The sequence below is a fragment of the Chanodichthys erythropterus genome, chromosome 9 (assembly GCF_024489055.1).
Source record: "Chanodichthys erythropterus isolate Z2021 chromosome 9, ASM2448905v1, whole genome shotgun sequence".
Classification (NCBI taxonomy): domain Eukaryota; kingdom Metazoa; phylum Chordata; class Actinopteri; order Cypriniformes; family Xenocyprididae; genus Chanodichthys; species Chanodichthys erythropterus.
In genome coordinates, this window is record NC_090229.1 from 3073428 (window position 1) to 3094730 (window position 21303).

A 21303-nucleotide genomic window follows, 5' to 3' on the forward strand; every position below is an offset into this window, starting at 1 on the left:
TCTTTTGAACTGAATGTTTAATACATTATTTAATTCAATATGTTAAGTGGAATCTTAACATATATTTTGCATTTATGAACACATGACCCACAGTTTTACTCCCAAACTTAGTTGTCTAGCTGTATTTGGACTGAAATACTAGTTTACTGCATTATCTGACAAATGAATCAAATTAATTCTAATTATCATTTGAAAGATTTAGTTCAAAAGAATCACTTGTTTTTTACTAAACTTAAATGAGTACAATGCATTAAAACCAAATTATTCTTTTGAACCGAATCTTTTATGCATTACTTAATCTAATATATATGTAAAGTGAAATCACTTAATTTTACTCTTACTATTTCCGCCACATCCGTAACACATATTTTGTGTTGTTTATGAACATGTGACCCACAGTTTTACTCCCAAGCTAAGTTCTCTAGCGGTGTTCAGTTTTTAAATGTAATTTAATTTTGAATATCTTTATTGATTAATGATGTCACAGCTCTTGATCGTCTACTCAAATGAATAAAGAATAATGTGTCTTTTTCAAAATGGAAGGTTGGTTTAAGCACAGTGTATTATGGGATACAGTGTAGTACACAAATGTTTTTTTTTATTTTATTATTATAAATATTCATTAATATTCTGAATTAGCTTTTATATTTATTTATATATATATATATATATATATATATATAAAATATTTTATATATACAGTATATTTCTATTTATCATTCGTTTTAGTAACTTTAGTACTTTTTTTTATTTTCTTGTTAGTTTTTACAGTTTTCCGTCTAATATTTACATTTCATTTTATTTCAGATTTATTTTAATTAATGTAAAACATTTTTTCATTCATTTTCATTTTAGTTTGTCAACAGTAACATCCAGTTATTCCATACATGCAAAAATGTGCAAACTATGTTAAATACACATGCTAAAATAGTAGCATCACAAATTACAAATCTTTGAATAAGTTTAAAAAGAATCAGTTCAAAGGAATCATTTGTGCAGTGCTTTCGGTGATTCGGTGGTCATCTAGCCATCATTAGTGACACTATCGCTGGTTTGAGCTGGTTTCTCATGATATATAAAGAGTTCCTGAAGTGATTCTCCGTCTCAACTTTCACGGGAAGCTTCAGGACTGCTGAGTCTCATTTTCCAGCAGTGGGGAGATGGTAAAGATATCATTACATTATGCGATTCACCTTGTGGCATCAGCAGGCACAATAGTTATTTAAATGAAGTCCCAGCTCAGCCTCGCCGCGCCTCTCCGTCTCTCCTCGGACACACATTTCCATTTCACTCCACTTCAGAGCGCCGAATGTGAAATTAGTCGCTTCTCCACCAGAGGGACCGTTTTTATTCAGATCATCAAAGCTTCTGGCCTTTCTCAGGTGTGGATTATATTTATAAAGGCCCAAAGAGAGCTTCTCATGAAATAAATCAATCTCTGCTCAGAGGAAGAGAGGGAAGTGTGCAGAATGTGAGATGATGCCTCTCTAAAACTGAGGAGAACTTCAGAGTACATGACCTGATTCCTTTAGTTTGGCTTTATTACATATTAACTCGTTACATATGAACTCTCCAGATCAATCAGACTTTAATTTGTGTTAAAGTCTGATTGAAGGAAGGAAGTGGCGGCAGATCTTTTCTTCTGTATCGTGACGTACATCTGAGTATAACGGAGTAAAGATGAAGACAAAATGGAGCCATGCTCCGGCTGTTGATTGGATGTTGAGAAGTGGGCGTGGCAGAGAGTGTATGCAGATGAGGGTGAGCTTGCAGGGGCGGAGTTTAACCTTTCTAGGGTCTTTGGGGTCCCCCAAATGACGTTTGCTAAAATAAAATAAAAATTCTCTTTGTCCAAATGGCATGAAACTTTGTACAGTTGTTAACACTTTCTAGATCTACCAAAAAAAAAAAAAAAAAAGAAAAAAAAAGAGTGATATCTTGTTTTTATGTTAGTGTTGAAAAAAAGTCACACTCGGGGTCTTTGGGGTCTCCAGACAACAGGCAACTAAATGTAATTTTGTAATAAAATAAAAACAAATGTAATTTTACTCTGTTTATTAATGTTTTTACTTCATATTTGTGCAGTTTTTAGAGGATTTATCTTATTTTTTAAATTTATATAAATAAAAAAAAAAAAACATTTGAAAATGTTTTTATACAAAAACAGCTTTTTATGTAAAATTCACTTTATAAAACACCCACATTTCTAACTTTCATTCATGGTTTAGTGTGAGATTTTTGCCCATCTTTTGGAAAATGCAGTTTTAAAAGTAAAAAATGATCACTTTATCCAGTAGATGGCAGCAGAGCTCCACTATTTGCTGTTTGACTGACTGAAAGACTCTTTTCACAAGTTTTTTCAGTTGAATTCATATCTAAATATTATGAAATCACAATTATGACAATAAAAGCTACTTTTTGTCAAAGTTTAGTATTTTTTTGTACTGAGAAAAAAAAAAAAAATTCAATAATGTTGATTTTAAGGATGAATTTTGTGCATTTCCTAAGCGGGTCTCATCATAATGTAGCAATATTGAAAAACTGATATTTTTTTTCAGTGCAAAAAATGCTAAACTTGAACAAAAAGTAGCTTTTATTGTTATAATTGTGATTTCATAATATTTAGATATGAATCCAGCTGAAAATACTTGTGAAAAGATGTCTTTCAGTCAGTCAAACAGCAAATAGTGGAGCTCTGCTGCCATCTACTGGATAAAATGATCATTTTTTACTTTTAAAACTGCATTTTCCAAAAGATGGGCAAAAATCTCACAAAAATTATCCATGTTATATCAATGAATGAAAGTTAGAAATGTGGGTCTTTATAAAGTGAATTTTACATAAAAAGCTGTTTTTGTATTTAAAAGATATATTTTTGTATTTATTTATATAAATTTTAAAAGTATGATAAATCTTCCAAAAACGGCACAAATGTTGAGTAAAACATTAATAAACAGAGTAAAATTGAAGAATTATTTTGTTACAAAATCACATTTTGTTGCCTGGGGTCTGAGTGTACACCCCAAACGAAGACCGCTCAAGGTAAACGCACTAAATGACTGGAGAATTCTGCGTTTATGAACAAGCGGTGTTTCCGCTGGATCAGTGTTCCATCGTTCCAGTGAGATGTCGGATCTCCGGATGGCTGTAATGGATTAAATGTTCTCTGTACTTCTGTTTCTCTCCTTCTGCGACCCCTGAGTGATTATATGATGCGGCATCTCCGAGGGTCAAAGGTCAGACCGAGGGGAATTTCCTCTTGAACTGTTTGAAGTCCCGTCTGACCGTCGTCACGGTGATAAATGAGCTGTGTTGATGTCACATCCTGCTGCTGGATCATGTACTAATACGTTTGGAGTTAGAAATTTCTTTAATGAGATTTCTATTATTTACACCAGGGCTGTTAAACTCCGCGGCGGGTTCGAACACAACGTCAAATTATGCGAGAAGCTTTTTTAATTTGTTTAACCGCCGTCTCCTCTGTAGATAATAAAGCTTTAATAATTAATATTGGTGTAAAACAAACACATTCCCTTCACCGGAGACCTTCAGATTACGTATAGGACAGACTCTGCTGAATTAAGTGTGTTCGTTTCAAGACAGTATTAATGAAAGAAGAAAGAGTTTCACTTGATAACTCGTTATTTTAATAAGCAAAGAAGCAAAACTACTGCTTTCGGAGTCTGGTTTAGCTTCGTTTGTGTTTTAACCTTGTAAAGTCTGATACATTCAATAATTTTCAGAAAAATCAATCAATCTGCATCATATTTGATACATCAGGCTTTTATGGCTCATATAGTGAGAATATGAAGCTCAATGATTATGACACGGCTCTCTGGAATACTTGACTATGATTGGTCAGTCTGAATGACCGCCATCACGTCATGTGACTCTACATGTAAGATAATAAATAACGATAAAATTAAATCAATACTTCATGTCTATTTATTTATTTGCGTCGGTGTGTAATAATTGGAGAATCAAAATATTGAGAAATAATTAACATTTTATACTTATGCTTATTTTCTTGTGTTAAATTTGATTCATCTCGTGTATTGGACTTCGCCTTTATATATGATGGTATTTCAGTGAATGATTTCAAATAACCTTTCAGTTATAAAAATAATTTGTTTATTCATGCTAACAAAATACCAATTCATGTTAGCAATGTGCTAAAACATGCCAGCAAAATGCAAATTCATATTTTCAGTGTGTTAAATCATGTTAGCAAACATGCTAAGTCATGCTAGCAATGTGCTAAAAACACGCTAATTAATGTTAACAACATTAAATCATGTTAGCAAAGTGTTAATTTGAGCTTGCAATGTAATAAAACATGTTAACCTGATAATTCTTGTTAGCAATGTGTTAAATAATGTTAACAACATGTTAATTCTTACTAGCAATGTGTTAAATAATGTTAACAACATGTTAATTCTTACTAGCAATGTGTTAAATAATATTAACAACATGTTAATTCATGGTAACAATGTGTTTAAAACATGTTAATCAATGCTAACAACGTTAAAGCAATGTGTTAAATCATGCTAACAACATGCTAATAACTACTAGCAAAACATGATAATTCATGTTTGCAAAACATGCTCATTCATGTTAAAACATTTTGCTAGCAACATGGTAATTCATGCTAGCAATGTGTTAAAAATGTCAATTAATGGTAACATTTAGATAAATCATGTTTGCAATGTGTTAAATCATGTTATCAACATGTTAATTCCTGTTAGCAAACCATGCTAATTCATGTTAAAACATGTTAAAAACATGCTAATAAAGCTAGCAATGTGTAGAAACATGCTAACAATGTGTTAACACATGCTATCAACATGCTAAGAAAGCTAGCAACGTGTTGAAACATACTAACAACATACTAATTCATTTTCGCAATGTGTTAAATAATGCTAGCAATGTTAATTCCTACTAGCAAAACATGTTAAATCATGTTAAAACATGTTAACAGTGTTAAAACATAAATGTTATATTAACAACATGCTAATAAAGCTAGCAGTGTGTTTAAATATGTTAACAATGTGTTAAAACATATTAGCAAAATATTAAAATATGTTCGCAAAATGCTAAAACATGTTAGCAAATTTGCTAATAAAGCTAGCAACGTGTTGAAACATGCTAACAACATACAAATTCATTTTCACAATGTGTTAAATAATGCTAGCAACATGTTAATTCCTACTAGCCAAACATGTTAATTCATGTTAAAACATGTTAACATGCTAATAAAGCTAGCAATGTGTTTAAATATGTTAACAATGTGTTAAAACAGGTTAGCAAAATGTTAAAATATGTTAGCAACATGTTAATTCATGCTAGCAATATGTTAAACATGTTAATTAATGGTAACGATGTGATAAATCATGTTAGCAACATGTTAATTCCTGTTAGCAAAACATGTTTATTCATGTTATCATGTTAACAATGTGTTAAAAAAATGCTAGCAACACGTTGAAACATGTGAAATCATGTAAACGACAAGTTAATCATGCTGGCAACATACTAACAGCATGCTAAAACATGCTAGTAACATTTTTTTTTTAACTTTCTCTGAGTAAAACCTTCAAACTTCAAGCTGTTCAAAGTTATTTTAAACTTTCAGACCTGGCTTTGTCAAGCCAACATCAAAGTTTGTCATCAAACTTTACTCATCTAGTTCTATATACTGTAGCAGGAAAGAGATTTGAGAATGAGTTAATTCGACTGAAGAGATTGTTTCAGATATTTGACCGTTTACTGTGTGATTTTAGTGTTTGTTTGTTCACCTCAGATGAAAATAAACTGCCGTTGCATCAGTGCAGTGTTTGTGTTGAGGCATTAATGATGCATTCGACTTTCTGTGCTGCAGTTATTTTGCGATCAGAATGTTATCAGATGTTATTTTGTTTAATTCAGTGTTTTGTGCATCAAAACTGAATTTAACCCTGATGCTGATAGATGAAATTCTGATGTTGATCAGTTGAGTGCGTATCAATCATGATACAGTAGCTTTATAGTGTTAAACCAACTCTTTCTGTTTCTGTACAGTGTGTTTTCTGCAGGACTGTGATGGATCATAACCTCTCAGTGTAATTTATGTGACGTTTTTCAAGCCGTCACCTTTTTGCATTGTTTCGTGCCTCCAATTCTCCTCCTGGTCTTTTAGGTCAGGAGCGGAGCAGGAATCATGAGTAATTCGGCCTCGGGCGCTGCAGAGAGCGTTTTGTTGAGCAGAGCGAACATTTCTGCTTTCATTAAGGTCAAGAGCACAACATGCAGGCGTTCGCTGTAGACTCCGAGTATGATGCGCGGTCTGTGCATGTGTGTGTGTCTGCTGGTGCACGTGAATAAAATGGGTTTGATTGTTTTAATTTATGAAATATGTTTGCTGTATCATGATTGAAATACTCATTTGATGATGTTTTAAGGGGGTTCATATCATGTGGAATTGGATTTTTCTTTTGAAACAAGAGTTTATTCCACTATTTAGTCCCAAAATCTCAACTTTAAGGCCGTGTGATTAATCAAATTTTTAGTTTTGATGATTAAAAAAAAATATTTTGGTCATATCGCCCATGTGTTATAATATTATAAATTATAATATACTTGCCAAAATAATTTTGCCATAATCAAGCAGTCCAATAAAGAGCATGTGAGATGCTTCTGTTCCTCATGTGGAGGTCAAACACATGATAATGGGACATTTATATTCCAGTGAGGAATATTCAGTGACTAATGTGCTTCATGTACTGCACCTGCTGATGACCCTGTGTGTGTGTGTGTGTGTGTGTGTGTGTGTGTGTGTGTGTGTGTGTGTGTGTGTGTCTGCAGCTTCAGCACCTGAGCAGTCTAGACCTGCGGCACATCTCTGAGCTCAACAACGAGACCGTGATGGAGGTGGTGAGAAAGTGCCGGAACCTGACGTCCCTCAACCTCTGTCTCAACTGGACCATCAATGACAGGTACACACACACACTAACGGATGAATTCACACATGAATGGATGGATGGATGGATGGATGGACGGATAGATGGATGGATGGATGGATGAATGGACAGATGGATGGATGGATGGATGAATTAATAGACAGATGGACGGACGGATGGATGAATGGATGGATGAATTAATAGACAGATGGATGGACGGATGGATGGATGAATGGACGGATGGGTGGTTAGATGGATGAATGGACAGATGGATGGACGGACGGATGGGAGGTTAGATGGATGGATGGATGGATGGATGGATGGATGGATGGATGGATGGATGGATGAAAGGACAGATGGATGGACGGACAGATGGGTGGATGGATGGAAGGAGGGCCAGATGGGTGGTTAGATGGATGGGTGGACGGATTAATTGACAAATGAATGGATGGATGGGGGATGTATGAATGGATGGATGGATGGACGGATGGGTGGACGGATGAATTGAAACATTAATGGATGGATGGGGGATGTATGAATGGATGGATGGATGGATGGATGGATGGATGGACGGATGGGTGGACGGATGAATTGACACATGGATGGATGAGGGATGTATGAATGGATGGATGGATGGATGGATGGATGGACGGATGGGTAGACGGATGAATTGACACATGGATGGATGGGGGATGTATGAATGGATGGATGGATGGACGAATGGGTGGACGGATGAATTGAAACATTAATGGATGGATGGGGGATGTATGGATGGATGGATGGATGGACACATGGACGGATGGATGGATGGATGGATGAAAGGACAGATGGACGGACGGATAGGTGGATGGATGGATGGATGGGTGGACGGATGGGGGATGTATGGATGGATGGACGGATGGGTGGTTAGATGGATGAATGGATGGATGAATGGACAGATGGATGGACGAATGGGTGGATGGATGGATGGATCGATGAATGGACAGATGGATGGACGGATGTATGTATGTATGAACGGATGGATGGATGGATGAATTGAAACATTAATGGATGGATGGGGGATGTATGAATGGATGGATGGATGGACAGATGGGTGAACGGATGAATTGAAACATTAATGGATGGATGGGGGATGTATGAACGGATGGATGGATGGATGGACACATGGACGGATGAAGGGACAGATGGATGGACGGACGGATGGGTGGATGGATGTATGGATGGACGGATGGGGGATGTATGGATGTATGGATGGATGGACGGATGGGTGGTTAGATGGATGAATGGATGGATGGATGAATGGACAGATGGATGGACGAATGGGTGGATGGATGGATGGATCGATGAATGGACAGATGGATGGACGGATGTATGTATGTATGAACGGATGGATGGATGTATGAACGGATGGATGGATGGATGGACGGATGGGTGGTTAGATGGATGAATGGATGGATGGATGAATGGACAGATGGATGGACGGATGGGTGGTTAGATGGATGAATGGATGGATGGATGAATGGACAGATGGATGGACGAATGGGTGGTTAGATGGATGGATGGATGGATTGATGAATGGACAGATGGATGGACGGATGTATGTATGTATGAACGAATGGATGGATGGACGGACGGATGGGTGGATGAATAGACGGATGGATGGATGGATGGATGGATGGATGAATGGATGGTCACAATCGCTTCACTCGTCCCTCATCGTTCTTCAGCTCACAGTATGAGAGGTCTTTCTCCTCTGTCTGAATGATTGATGTCTCCTGCAGTCGCTGGTTTGGTTCCTCTCAGTTCTTCTGGAGCTTCAGTCTCACTGTAGAGAACTGAAGAATTGATTCGAGCAATTTCTCAATGTCTTGCTGTTTTGCCTAAAGGAAAGGACAACTAAGAGGTGTCGAACCCCACGCCAGAGTGAAAAACAGTGACCCGCGGCCATCCGGCAGCAAAAGGCCAGAATGCAGTTAAACGTCCCCATTAGCCTCTCTGGACTGCGCTGTCCTAGAGAACATCACACGGAAAAGAGCCATTTCTCTCATTTAACTAATAGACGGGTCAGAGAAACTCACAGATGGTTTCTGAAGCCCATTTGGCGGACACATCACAGGACGCCGACTGCCATTTTGAAAATCTGTTCTCCATATGCGTGAAGCGTTTGATCCTGTGCTGCGTGTTTTTTGTTGTTTTTGATTACTAGTCATATTTCTGTTTGTCGTTTGAGACCTGAGTGAATCAGGTACAGTAGAAGAGCGCAGATGCCGGACGGCTGTAAGTCAGAGATAGCGGCCGCAGTGATTTCACGCTTAAACACAAACAGCAGAAAGACGAGTCTTCATTTCTGTCGGCACTTTAACAGACACGTTTAAAGGCTTCAGGCATCTTTATAAATCATGATGGAGCGTCCAGCTGCTCTTCAGGTAGATGCTCGTCTTGACGCCTTCACACATGTTGAGCTCTTTATACGTGAAGTTTATCTGGATAAGAAGCATTAGTGTACCAGAGCTGGTGTTGAATAATACAGTCGCAAATATGTTTACTGTATTCATTATATAATCATATCAGTCGGTTATATAATCCAGTGGATCTCAAGGTGACTTAAAATAAGAGCTTTACAATAAGATGATATAAAATATATTTCTTATTTTAATTCACCCTGTTTTTCTGTCTTTGAAGAACAAGGATTCTCACGGTATTGAAAAACCTGGATATATAAGGCTTTTAATTTAAAATCTAGACCTCAAGTTGGGTTAAAAATGGACAAACCTAGCGATTGTGTTGTTTTAACCCAGCGGTTAGGTTGAATGTTTGACCCAACATGCTGTGTAGTTTTATTTAACCCAACTATTGATTAAAAATGACTATATGGCAACAATAATAATCAAAAGGTGAACCTTTATTAACAATCAATTTAATAACTTTATTGTTTCATTATTATTCATTAATCATATTAATACATGTTGATCTCCAACATACTTTGGGTTTATTTTAAGCGAGAAATACATTCATTTTAAAAAAATAGTTTAGTAAAACTACCCAGCAGGTTAGAAAGTTAAAACATTAAAAGTTAAAACATCCCAATCGCTGGGTTAAATCAACCCAGTCACTGGGTTAAAAGTTAAAACATCCCAATTGCTAGGTTAAAACAACCCATTCACTGGGTTAAAACAACCCATTCACTGGGTTAAAACAACCCATTCGCTGGGTTAAAACAACCCATTCACTGGGTTAAAAGTTAAAACATCCCAATTGCTGGGTTAAAACATCCCAATCGCTGGGTTAAAACAACCCATTCACTGGGTTAAAAGTTAAAACAACCCATTCGCTGGGTTAAAACAACCCATTCACTGGGTTAAAAGTTAAAACAACACATTCGCTGGGTTAAAACAACCCATTCACTGTGTTAAAAGTTAAAACAACCCATTTGCTGGGTTAAAGGTTAAAACATCCCAATCGCTGGGTTAAAACAACCCATTCACTGGGTTAAAAGTTAAAACAACCCATTTGCTGGGTTAAAAGTTAAAACATCCCGATCGCTGGGTTAAAACATCCCAATCGCTGGGTTAAAACAACCCATTCACTGGGTTAAAAGTTAAAACAACACAATCGCTGGGTTTGTCAGTTTTCAGCTGAGCTTGGGTTGTTTTTAACACAGCATTTTTTAAAAGAGGTTTGCAAGTAAAATCCTTCTCATTAATATGCAGCCAATCACAAAAAAAAAAAGTAATGCAAATTCAAATAAATTCATTGGTTAAAAAGAACATTCAGCTCCTAAAAAGTCTGGAATCATGAAATGTAATTAATTAAATTTTATTTATACTTATTTTAGTCACTAAATTATTCACTTTTAGTTGTTATTTGTGTTTTCCATTTTAATTAAAGTTTTAGTAATTTTGTTAAATTAATTTGAATGAAAATTCGTTTTTGATTATTTTTAATGCCAGTATAGTTTTTATTCATTTATTTAGTTTTAGTTATTTTAGTACAGTTTTGTTTATTTCAAGTAACAGAAATGTTTTTTAAAAGGATTTTGAAAAGAAAGAGGTTTGAATATTTTAGTGGGTAACGGGAGTCTTGGAGTGCAGAAGGTTGGGAAGCGCCGGAATACTCCATATTCATCATGTTTTGGCGGACGGTGGTTGTGTCAGAATCTGGGCATATTTTCCTCATGTCAGAAGTAAATCATGTGACCTAGACGACTGTAGATGAGCCTCCTGCACATAAATCACACGTGTGATGATGAATAACCTGGACAAATGTTATTTCATCCGCTTTTGTTCTTGTGTAATAAGTGTGTGTGACTGGAGAATGTGTGGCGAGTTTTGAGGAAATTCCTTCTGCTGTTTATATTCCTCCTTTACCGTATGGATTTACAGCCTCCGCAGGCTCGTTCAGACGCTCCTGAGCGCTAACACAATATTGAATTTACAATCTGCCCCAGATACAATCGGCTGAACGTTGCTGTTCCTGTTCTTTTATGATTTCTGGATTTATTGGAGATGTGGTTGGCCAGTATCACATTATGATTCTTCCAGTATTCCCAGCCTTGACCTTTTATGAAATACTGATTGATTTCATTGCAGCGTTTCCCGTTGGGTTGCGGGACGGTTGGGATTTGGCCGGTTGGTTTGGGTCGGTGAGGTCAGAGTTTGAGCTGGAAGAGACTGTGCTGTAATTTACACTGATTTGACTTTTTTACAGACACATAACGAGATTCATGAGTGCTGACGCTCGACGAGTCCTGGATCAAACATACGCTTCAGTGTTTCTCACACTTTATGATGTTTGGAAAAGTCAGAAATGCTTTTGTGTGTTTTTATTGTTGTCTAAAGTCAACATGAAGTCAAAATGACCCTGTTTATTTAACTCATGTTTTATATATATATATATATATATATATATATATATATATATATATATATATATATATATATATATATAATATGTATGTGTTTAAATAATATATATATATATATATATATATATATATATATATATATATATATATATATATATAATATGTATATACTTTAATATAAATAATTTTCACTATTTTTGTAATTTTTTTTAACGATACGACTCGCACTCATAATGATACAATATACTATAATAGAATAGACGGAACACAAAATTTCATTTTACATTTTCAAAATTCTATTATTTTCTATTTCCACAATATCTTAAAACTTACTTTTAAGAGGATAAAAATTAACATCAGTTGATCCAAAGAAGCTTTAATTTTATTTGAAATAATATAGAAAAAAATACAGAATAATTACAGAATTTTACACACACACACAATTTTGTATTTTCATATATTACTCTATATTTTTTCCTATATCTCTCACGCTGATTCTCTCTTTCTCTCGCTGGTTTCTCTGTTGTTGGCGTCTTTATCTTCAGCTTTGGTCTTGGGTCGGCTGTAAAAGCCTCGTTTGACATTGTGGTTGTGCAGCAGATGAGAGTCAGTGAACACATCAAAGTGAGTCTTCTCTGCGTTTCTCTCTTTCTCCATGTAATCCCAGTGGAGACGGAGCCACACACACTCTGATTCAACAGGCTGATTCATGAAAATTTAAGCAGCGATGATAGTGGCGTTCACGGAGGGCTTGACCTGTCCGATCATGAACAGCAGAAGACTGAGACTGCTGAAACACAGCTTCATGTGAATCAGAGAGTGTCTCGTGTCTTTTTCAGAGACTCTTTCAGACTCTCACGGATCTTGAAGAAACAGGAATTGAGTAGGTGGAGATCCTGATGTCTTCCAGCATTACACTTCACTTTATTCTCCGAGTGCGAACCGTGAGAGTGTGTGTGTGTTTAATCGACTCTGATCTGAGTGTTTGTGCTCCTTCAGCTTCAGTGCAGATGATGTGGAGTTCAGGTGTACAGTCATCTGATCCAGAGCATTTGCTTCTCATTTATGACACTTTCATTTCAATACTGAAATATTCATGCTTTCCTAGCCCTCATATGGTCTTCGGGTCTTTTTGACCCACAAATGATGTTTGCTCAAGTTTAAAAAAATGTTCTCTTTGTCCAAATGGCATGAGACTTTGTACAGTGCCTTTGGAGTGATATCTTGTTTTTATGTTAGTGTAAAAAAAAAAAAGTTGCACTCATGGTCTTTGGGTCTACAGAAACCGCAGGCAACAAAATGTAATTTTGTAACAAAATTTATTTATTTAAAAAATTTCTCTGTGTATTAATGTTTTCACTCAACATCTGTGCAGTTTTTGTAGGGTTTGTGATATTTTTCAAATTTATATAGATAAATAAATACATATTTTTTCAATAGGTTTTTTCATACAAAAACAGCTTTTTACGTTAAATTCTCTTTATAAAAGACCCACATTTCTAACTTTCATTCATGGGGATAACATGGATAATTTGACATGGTTTAGTGTGAGATTTTTGGAAAATGCAGTTTTAAAAGTAAAAAATTATCACTTTATCCAGTAGATGGCAGCAGAGCTCCACTATTTGCTGTTTGACTGACTGAGAGACTCTTTTCACAAGTTTTTTCAGTTGGATTCATATCTAAATATTATGAAATCACAATTATAACAATAAAAGCTACTTTTTGTCAAAGTTTAGCATTTTTTGTACTGACGAAATCAGTTTTTTAATAATAATTTTAAAATAATGAAATTAAATTAAAATAATGAAATAAATAATTTTTATTTTTGTATGTGTTTGAGCATGTCCATTTTGCATTGAGAAAGTTTTTTGCATTGTTGGAGGTGTGCCACTTCATTTCTGTCTATGGGCATTGTTTCTGATTTTAAGAATTGATTTTGTCCAATTTCTAAGTGGGGATTACATTATTGATAACAATTTTGAGAAACAGATTTTTTTTTTTTCAGTACAAAAAAATGCTAAACTTTAACAAAAATTACTTTATTTTTATAATTGTGATTTCATAATATTTAGATATGAATCCAACTGAAAAAACTTGTGAAAAGAGTCTTTCAGTCAGTCAAACAGCAAATAGTGGAGCTCTGCTGCCATCTACTGGATAAAGTGATCATTTTTTTTACTTTTAAAACTGCATTTTTCAAAAGATGGGCAAAAATCTCACACTAAACCATGTCAAATTATCCATGTTATCCCCATGAATGAAAGTTAGAAATGTGTGTCTTATAAAGTGAATTTTACATAAAAAGCTGTTTTTGCATAAAAACCTATTTTAAAAATATTTATATAAATTAAAAAGATATCACGAATCCTCCAAAAACTGCACAAATGTTGAGTAAAAACATTAATAAACAGAGTAAAATTACATTTGTTGTTGAAAAATATATTATATTGTTACAAAACTACATATTGTTGACCCTGAAGACCCTGAGTGTATCCCCCAGAGTTTTGGAGCAGAAGTGGAAAAGAGCGTTTTGTTGACTGACGATGGGCCTGTTCTTGCTCAGATGTGTTTGGCAGAGAGTTTGTTAAACCTTCAGTGTTTTTGAATGAGCTTTTCTCTTTTCTAAGACCTTGCTGGACACTTGAACTGCTCGACCGTTTTCTGTATTATGAGATCAAGATGCAGTCTGAGAGTGTTTTCACACTTTGTCTGTGAGGAAGTAATGTATGCCTCTTGACCTCTCTCTGCTGGATTAGCCGTATCGTTTCCTCACTGTGATATTTTCATTTGCACCACAACTAAATTAATTACTCCGGTCCGCTTTCGGAACGTGAGTGCTGAGTGACTCGCTTCAGGCCCACTTGATCCGTCCGATGATTCCCGGCGGAGGCGCACTTCTGCGGCACTTAGCCGGTTCTCGCTCCAGCTGTATAAACGGGTCGTGCGTAAAAGCTATTTGAGTCGCTCTGAATGAGAGGCTCTGCTAAGCAAATAGCTAATGTAATAAGGTAAAGCAGTTCTTAAGCGGCGCTCCCCTGGCCCGCCACCAGAAGACTTATTGCATTCAAAGAGGCCCGTAACGCTGTGTTTGTCCTTCATTACTTCAGCTCTTTCTTTCTCTTGTAGGATCCAGTCCCTCTGAAGTTTAACGGATGAAATATCGAGCCCTGCGATTCTCCAGATAACAACAGTAAATATGCTCCTGAAATACGGAGCGTGATTCATTTGCTGGGAATGCGTGCGCTCCGAGCCAAGAACACCAACACGTCGATGACTTAGTGAAAAATTCATTCTCCATAAGAAAGCTGCGAACGGCACATATTCTGGGAGGTTTCATCTGCATCTTTTGGTATTTATCACAACACATGGATCTGGTTACGATACACAGATGCACATTTATCAAACGCGTTATAATGTCAAACGCTTGTGTAATTTGGCAGCGTCGCGTGCATATTTCATTTCTTCGTTAGGGCACTTTCTGAAATGCGTCTTCAGCCCGATGGATTCAATATTAGCAATGATTCACGATATCAAAAAACAGCTTTTACCCCGAGCGTGAGAGGCGTTGTATCTAATATAACAGCCTCCTGTCTGATATAAATCTGTCGTGTGCTTGTGATTGAGTTCACCGAAAGTTTGAAGTGATGCATCAGTCATATTGAGTTTTGTCAAGTACACTCTAAAAAATGCAGGGTCAAAATTGTACAAACCCAGTGTTGGGTTAAATGTTTGACTCAACACGCTGGGTTGTGTTATTAAACTCAACTAATGATTAATAATTACTATATTTACTATATTGCTGGCTTTAAATGAACCCAAAATATAAATGACTTGAGTAACAACACAGGCAACAGTAATAATCAAACGGTCAACTTTTATTAATATGCAAGAACAATCAGGAATGCACAAAAATATACACAATATAAAAAATGCTGGGTTAAAAACAACCCAAGTTGGGTTGAAAATGGACCAATCCAGCAATTGGGTTATTTGAACCCCATGATTGGGTTGTTTTAATCCAGCAGTTCAGTTGTTTTAACCCAGTGATTGGGTTGTTTTAACTCTGCATTTGGGTTGTTTTAACCCCATGATTTGGTTGTTTTAACCCAGCGGTTCAGTTTTTTTAACCCTGCAGTTGGGTTGTTTTAATCGCGTGATTGGGTTGTTTTAATCCAGCAGTTGGGTTGTTTTAACCCTGCGTTTGGGTTGTTTTAACCCCATGATTGGGTTGTTTTAATCCAGCAGTTCAGTTGTTTTAACCCAGTGATTGGGTTGTTTTAACCCTGCATTTGGGTTGTTTTAACCCCATGATTTGGTTGTTTTAACCCAGCGGTTCAGTTGTTTTAACCCTGCAGTTGGGTTGTTTTAATCGCGTGATTGGGTTGTTTTAATCCAGCAGTTCAGTTGTTTTAACCCAGTGATTGGGTTGTTTTAACCCCATGATTGTGTTGTTTTATCCCAGCGGTTGGGTTGTTTTAATCCAGCAGTTGGGTTGTTTTAACCTCATGATTGGGTTGTTTTAACCCAGTGGTTCGGTTGTTTTAACCCTGCGTTTGGGTTGTTTTAACCCCATGATTGTGTTGTTTTATCCCAGCGGTTGGGTTGTTTTAATCCAGCAGTTGGGTTGTTTTAATCCAGCAGTTGGGTTGTTTTAACCCCATGATTGGGTTGTTTTAACCCAGTGGTTCGGTTGTTTTAACCCTGCGTTTGGGTTGTTTTAACCCCATGATTGTGTTGTTTTATCCCAGCGGTTGGGTTGTTTTAATCCAGCAGTTGGGTTGTTTTAACCCCATGATTGGGTTGTTTTAACCCAGTGGTTCGGTTGTTTTAACCCTGCGTTTGGGTTGTTTTAACCCCATGATTGTGTTGTTTTAACCCAGCGGTTCAGTTGTTTTAACCCTGCAGTTGGGTTGTTTTAACCCCATGATTGGGTTGTTTTAACCCAGTGGTTCGGTTGTTTTAACCCTGCGTTTGGGTTGTTTTAACCCCATGATTGTGTTGTTTTATCCCAGCGGTTGGGTTGTTTTAACCTAGTGGTTGGGTTGTTTTAATCCAGCAGTTCAGTTGTTTTAACCTTGTAGTTGGGTTGTTTTATTCCAACAGTTGGGTTGTTTTAACCCCATGATTGTGTTGTTTTATCCCAGCGGTTGGGTTGTTTTAATCCAGCAGTTGGGTTGTTTTAACCCCATGATTGGGTTGTTTTAACCCAGTGGTTCGGTTGTTTTAACCCTGCGTTTGGGTTGTTTTAACCCCATGATTGTGTTGTTTTATCCCAGCGGTTGGGTTGTTTTAACCTAGTGGTTGGGTTGTTTTAATCCAGCAGTTCAGTTGTTTTAACCTTGTAGTTGGGTTGTTTTATTCCAACAGTTGGGTTGTTTTAATCCAGCAGTTGGGTTGTTTTAACCCCATGATTGGGTTGTTTTAACCCAGTGGTTCGGTTGTTTTAACCCTGCGTTTGGGTTGTTTTAACCCTATGATTGTGTTGTTTTATCCCAGCGGTTGGGTTGTTTGAACCCCATGATTGGGTTATTTTAATCCAGCAGTTCAGTTGTTTTAACCTTGCAGTTGGGTTGTTTTATTCCAGCAGTTGGGTTGTTTGAACCCTATGATTGGGTTGTTTTAACCCAGTGGTTCGGTTGTTTTAACCCTGCGTTTGGGTTGTTTTAACCCTATGATTGTGTTGTTTTAACCCAGTGATTGGGTTGTTTGAACCCTATGATTGGGTTATTTTAATCCAGCAGTTCAGTTGTTTTAACCTTGCAGTTGGGTTGTTTTAATCCCGCGATTGGGTTGTTTTAATCCAGCAATTGGGTTGTTTTAACCCAGTGATTGGGTTGTTTTAACCCTGCGTTTGGGTTGTTTTAACCCCATGATTAGGTTGTTTTAACCCATCGGTTGGGTTGTTTTAATCCAGCAGTTCAGTTGTTTTAACCTTGCAGTTGGGTTGTTTTAACCCAGTGATTGGGTTGTTTTAACCCAGCAGTTAGGTTGTTTTAACCCTGCGTTTGGGTTGTTTTAACCCCATGATTGGGTTGTTTTAACCCATCGGTTGGGTTGTTTTAATCCAGCAGTTCAGTTGTTTTAACCTTGCAGTTGGGTTGTTTTAACCCAGTGATTGGGTTGTTTTAACCCTGCAGTTAGGTTGTTTTAACCCGGCGATTGGGTTGTTTTAACCCCATGATTGGGTTGTTTTAACCCAGTGTTTGGGTTGTTTTTAACCCCATGAGTGGGTTGTTTTAATCCCCCGATCGGGTTGTTTTAACCCCACGATTGGGTCGTTTTAACCCAGCGGTTGGGTAGAATAAAACAACCCAGTGTTTTTTTAGAGTGATGGACATGTTCTTCTATTACTGTCCTCCACCTTTCAGTGAAAGTAACGAGGCTGAATTCATTGTTAAAATGGCGGATCTCTTCAGGAGGAGGAGCACGTCTAATCATTCTTCATTTGATGAAGACGACGCGACAGTCTGACCGTAGCGTTCACGTCCTGAAATACAGCCGCAGGAGGGAGTTCTCATAGACCGAGGTGAAATTAATTTCATGCTTCCTAATAAGCTCAGGTTTTCCCTCGTGAGCTCGTGTCACCTTAACCATTGTCAATATTTCTTCTGTATTCATAACTGTTTGTTTAACATGCCTTTAATTAGGAGCTGCTATTGAAAGCTTTAATTGCTTATTAAAACTCTTTTGCTCTTCGGAAAGCCAGAAATAAGCTTATTTCTATGCAGCTGTGCGCTGGGAATCTCACATGAAGAGAATTTGTTGGGGTTCTTCAGCGCTGAGGGACCGAGAAGCCAATTTGTCAGAGAAAAGTAAATTAAAGGCATTGCAGGTTCAAGCGTCGTGTCTCGCCTGAGATTTGTGGTGAAATGCAAAAGTTTTAGAATTGATTAACAGTCAAAATCTGATAGTTGAGAGTGTGTCTCTTAACAGGGTTGTGAATAAAATTTAAGATCAGAAACATAACATGATGTACATGCTTAAAATCATCTGTGGTGAAAATCAAGTTTGAACCAAAGTGAAGTGAACCAAAGACGCAGTGCTTCTGACGTCACAAACTACCTTATCGCGTCACCGAGTGGATCTCTGAGCTGGTGTGAGTGGAGGCGGGGCTCATTTGCATATTCATAGAACTGCGTATATTAAATGAGGCAAGGTGTAGAGTTACATTCAAGCTATTTTAAGGCATATTTTTTTTTCAAGGAAAAAAAAACAAATATGTAATTTTGTTGATCAAAGATGAGTTTTAAGAGAGAGAATTTTTGACTACATGGGGACTATGATTTTTTACAAACCTCTGTACTCTAGAGGGCGATAGTTTTCTTCAGATTTCCAGTGTTATTATTCAAATAACTGACTTGAAACTGAAAGACAGACTACAATAGCGTTGAACATACTTGCATTGCATTATGATTTATATTTTTGCAATGCATTACACGTACGGTTGACGTCACTATTTACATATTTCGCTTTATACAATACTGACTGTTTTAATGCAGCTTCACAGTAATAAACAAAAATAGCAGCATTAATTCATTGCAGGATTATAATTAACATTTGAATGTAAGGAAGTAGAATAAAAAAAATCATGTAAATGTAACACAGTTAATGCAATATTTTTACAGCATTTATTAATCTTAGTTAATGAAAATACAATTCTTCAATGTTTTATACTTTAGTGAATTGTCTAATGTTAACAGAAACAACTTTTGATTTTAAAATGCATGATTAAATGGTAACATTAAGATTATTAGATGTTGTAGACGTATTTTTCATTGTTCGTTTACCAAACGAGACATTTATTGCAAAGTGTAGTTTTTAACTAGAAAAGCAAATTTAAATGAAGTGTGTTGTTTTATTGTTTTATAATGTTTCCTGGGGTGCACTTATAATGTTAGTATGCTTTTTACATCAAAAAGTGTCATAATTTAGAAATAAAAGGCATTTTTCCTACCCTGATTTTGAACGCTCTGTTTTAAGGGGCGTGTCTCTGTGAGAGTTCAGTGGAAACGCCCACTGCTGTGATTGGCTGACATCTTTGCATATGAAATAGCTCAGTATTACTCTTGAAAACTTTAGCACATTTTTACTATTTCAGCTCTCAAGGTTAACTAATCGTGAAAAGCATTATATTGAGATCGTGGCATGAAAGGTTGCAGTGATGAACATGTAGTCGATCACAGACATGTTGTTGAGATCATGAAAGCAGTGATCTCGTCAATTTCTGCACACTAACGAATGCTTTCATCATAACTAACAGTGCAAACATGATGTAACTAAGAGATTTGATGAATAAAACGGGAGTTTTGGTGCGGATCACTGATAAACTCGTGCTGTTTGATTGACAGCTCCAGCGATTGTAAAGGGAGCGTTCTTTGATTTTCGTCCTACTAAGAGAATCAAGGTGAAGTTGAGCGTTTAGTCGCTGGTTTGATTTACTGACACACAGATAAAGATCATGTGACTGTACATGAATCATTAATATCAGATCAGGCATTAGAATGAACACAGTTACTGACATGTTGTTGCATTACTGTCGAGTCCAGATCGTAAAAGTCTGATAATGACGAAATGCGATTGATTTACCAAAGAATCCACAGTGAAATGAACCGAATATAAATAAAGCATAAAGACATTCACGTTGTTGAAAATAAATAACCATATTCCTGCATTAGGATAATAATGTTATTTTAGTCCTGCATCGCTCTTCTCTCCTCCTCATCTCACTAACACACCAGTGGGCGGGGCTAACGTGGCAGTGATGAAGTGGGCGTGGCTTTCTTCTGTGGAGGCGGAGTTTCATCTATCTATAGGCACATTCGGGGTCGAGTCGTTCTCTGGGTCTGGAGTCAATAAAAGCTTTTATTGGACTAACAAGGAAGATTTCAGTTCTGAAACTTACAGTATGATGACCTCTGATATATCAAAAGCTCTAGGAAAAGTTCTCAATTCATGACCCCTTTAATTCAATAAGCGATTCTTCAGTTCTGAATGATTTGGTATGTTTTTTTCAAGCATTCAAACAGCACAAAGCTGATTGAATCTGAGAGCGGCAGGTTTTTCTGTGAGCTGAAGGTCAGAGCGTCTGATCAGCTGATAGAGCGAGAGTTTGTTTAAGCGCTCAGACCCGGGGAAGCTCTCAAGGTCGCTGCGGGAGGCTGACGTCTGCTCGTTTCTGCTCTCTTGTCTGAATTGGATGCGAGCGCTTGAGTTTAAACCTGCTGAACTCTTCGTCCCGGGACAGGAACGGCTCCAGATGAAGGTGTGAGATGGGCCGCGGGCTGGAGATGGGCCTGTGTACACAAACACGATCGTCACATTGACTGAATCTGCTGTGTTTGGCTTCCACACCCTCACTTCTCTCTCATAGTCCATTATCCGTCCTGTCCCAAAATTCCCTGGTCTGGGATCTTAAATGGTTTGGATTGGATGCATGACTTTCCACAGCAAATAAGTGTTTTTACTTTAAATGTAGGATATATTTCATATGAATCCTTTGTAGAA

General features: G+C 36.9%; 1 protein-coding gene across 1 annotated transcript in view; it reads left to right on the forward strand.

The window, feature by feature from the left end:
- The window catches only part of fbxl17 (F-box and leucine-rich repeat protein 17), a 258958-nt gene that overhangs the window by 91813 nt on the left and 145842 nt on the right, over positions 1-21303 (forward strand). The window contains exon 7 of the mRNA XM_067393445.1: positions 6838-6968. Within this exon, the coding sequence (XP_067249546.1) occupies positions 6838-6968 (131 nt within the window). The remainder of the gene's footprint in view (positions 1-6837; positions 6969-21303) is intronic.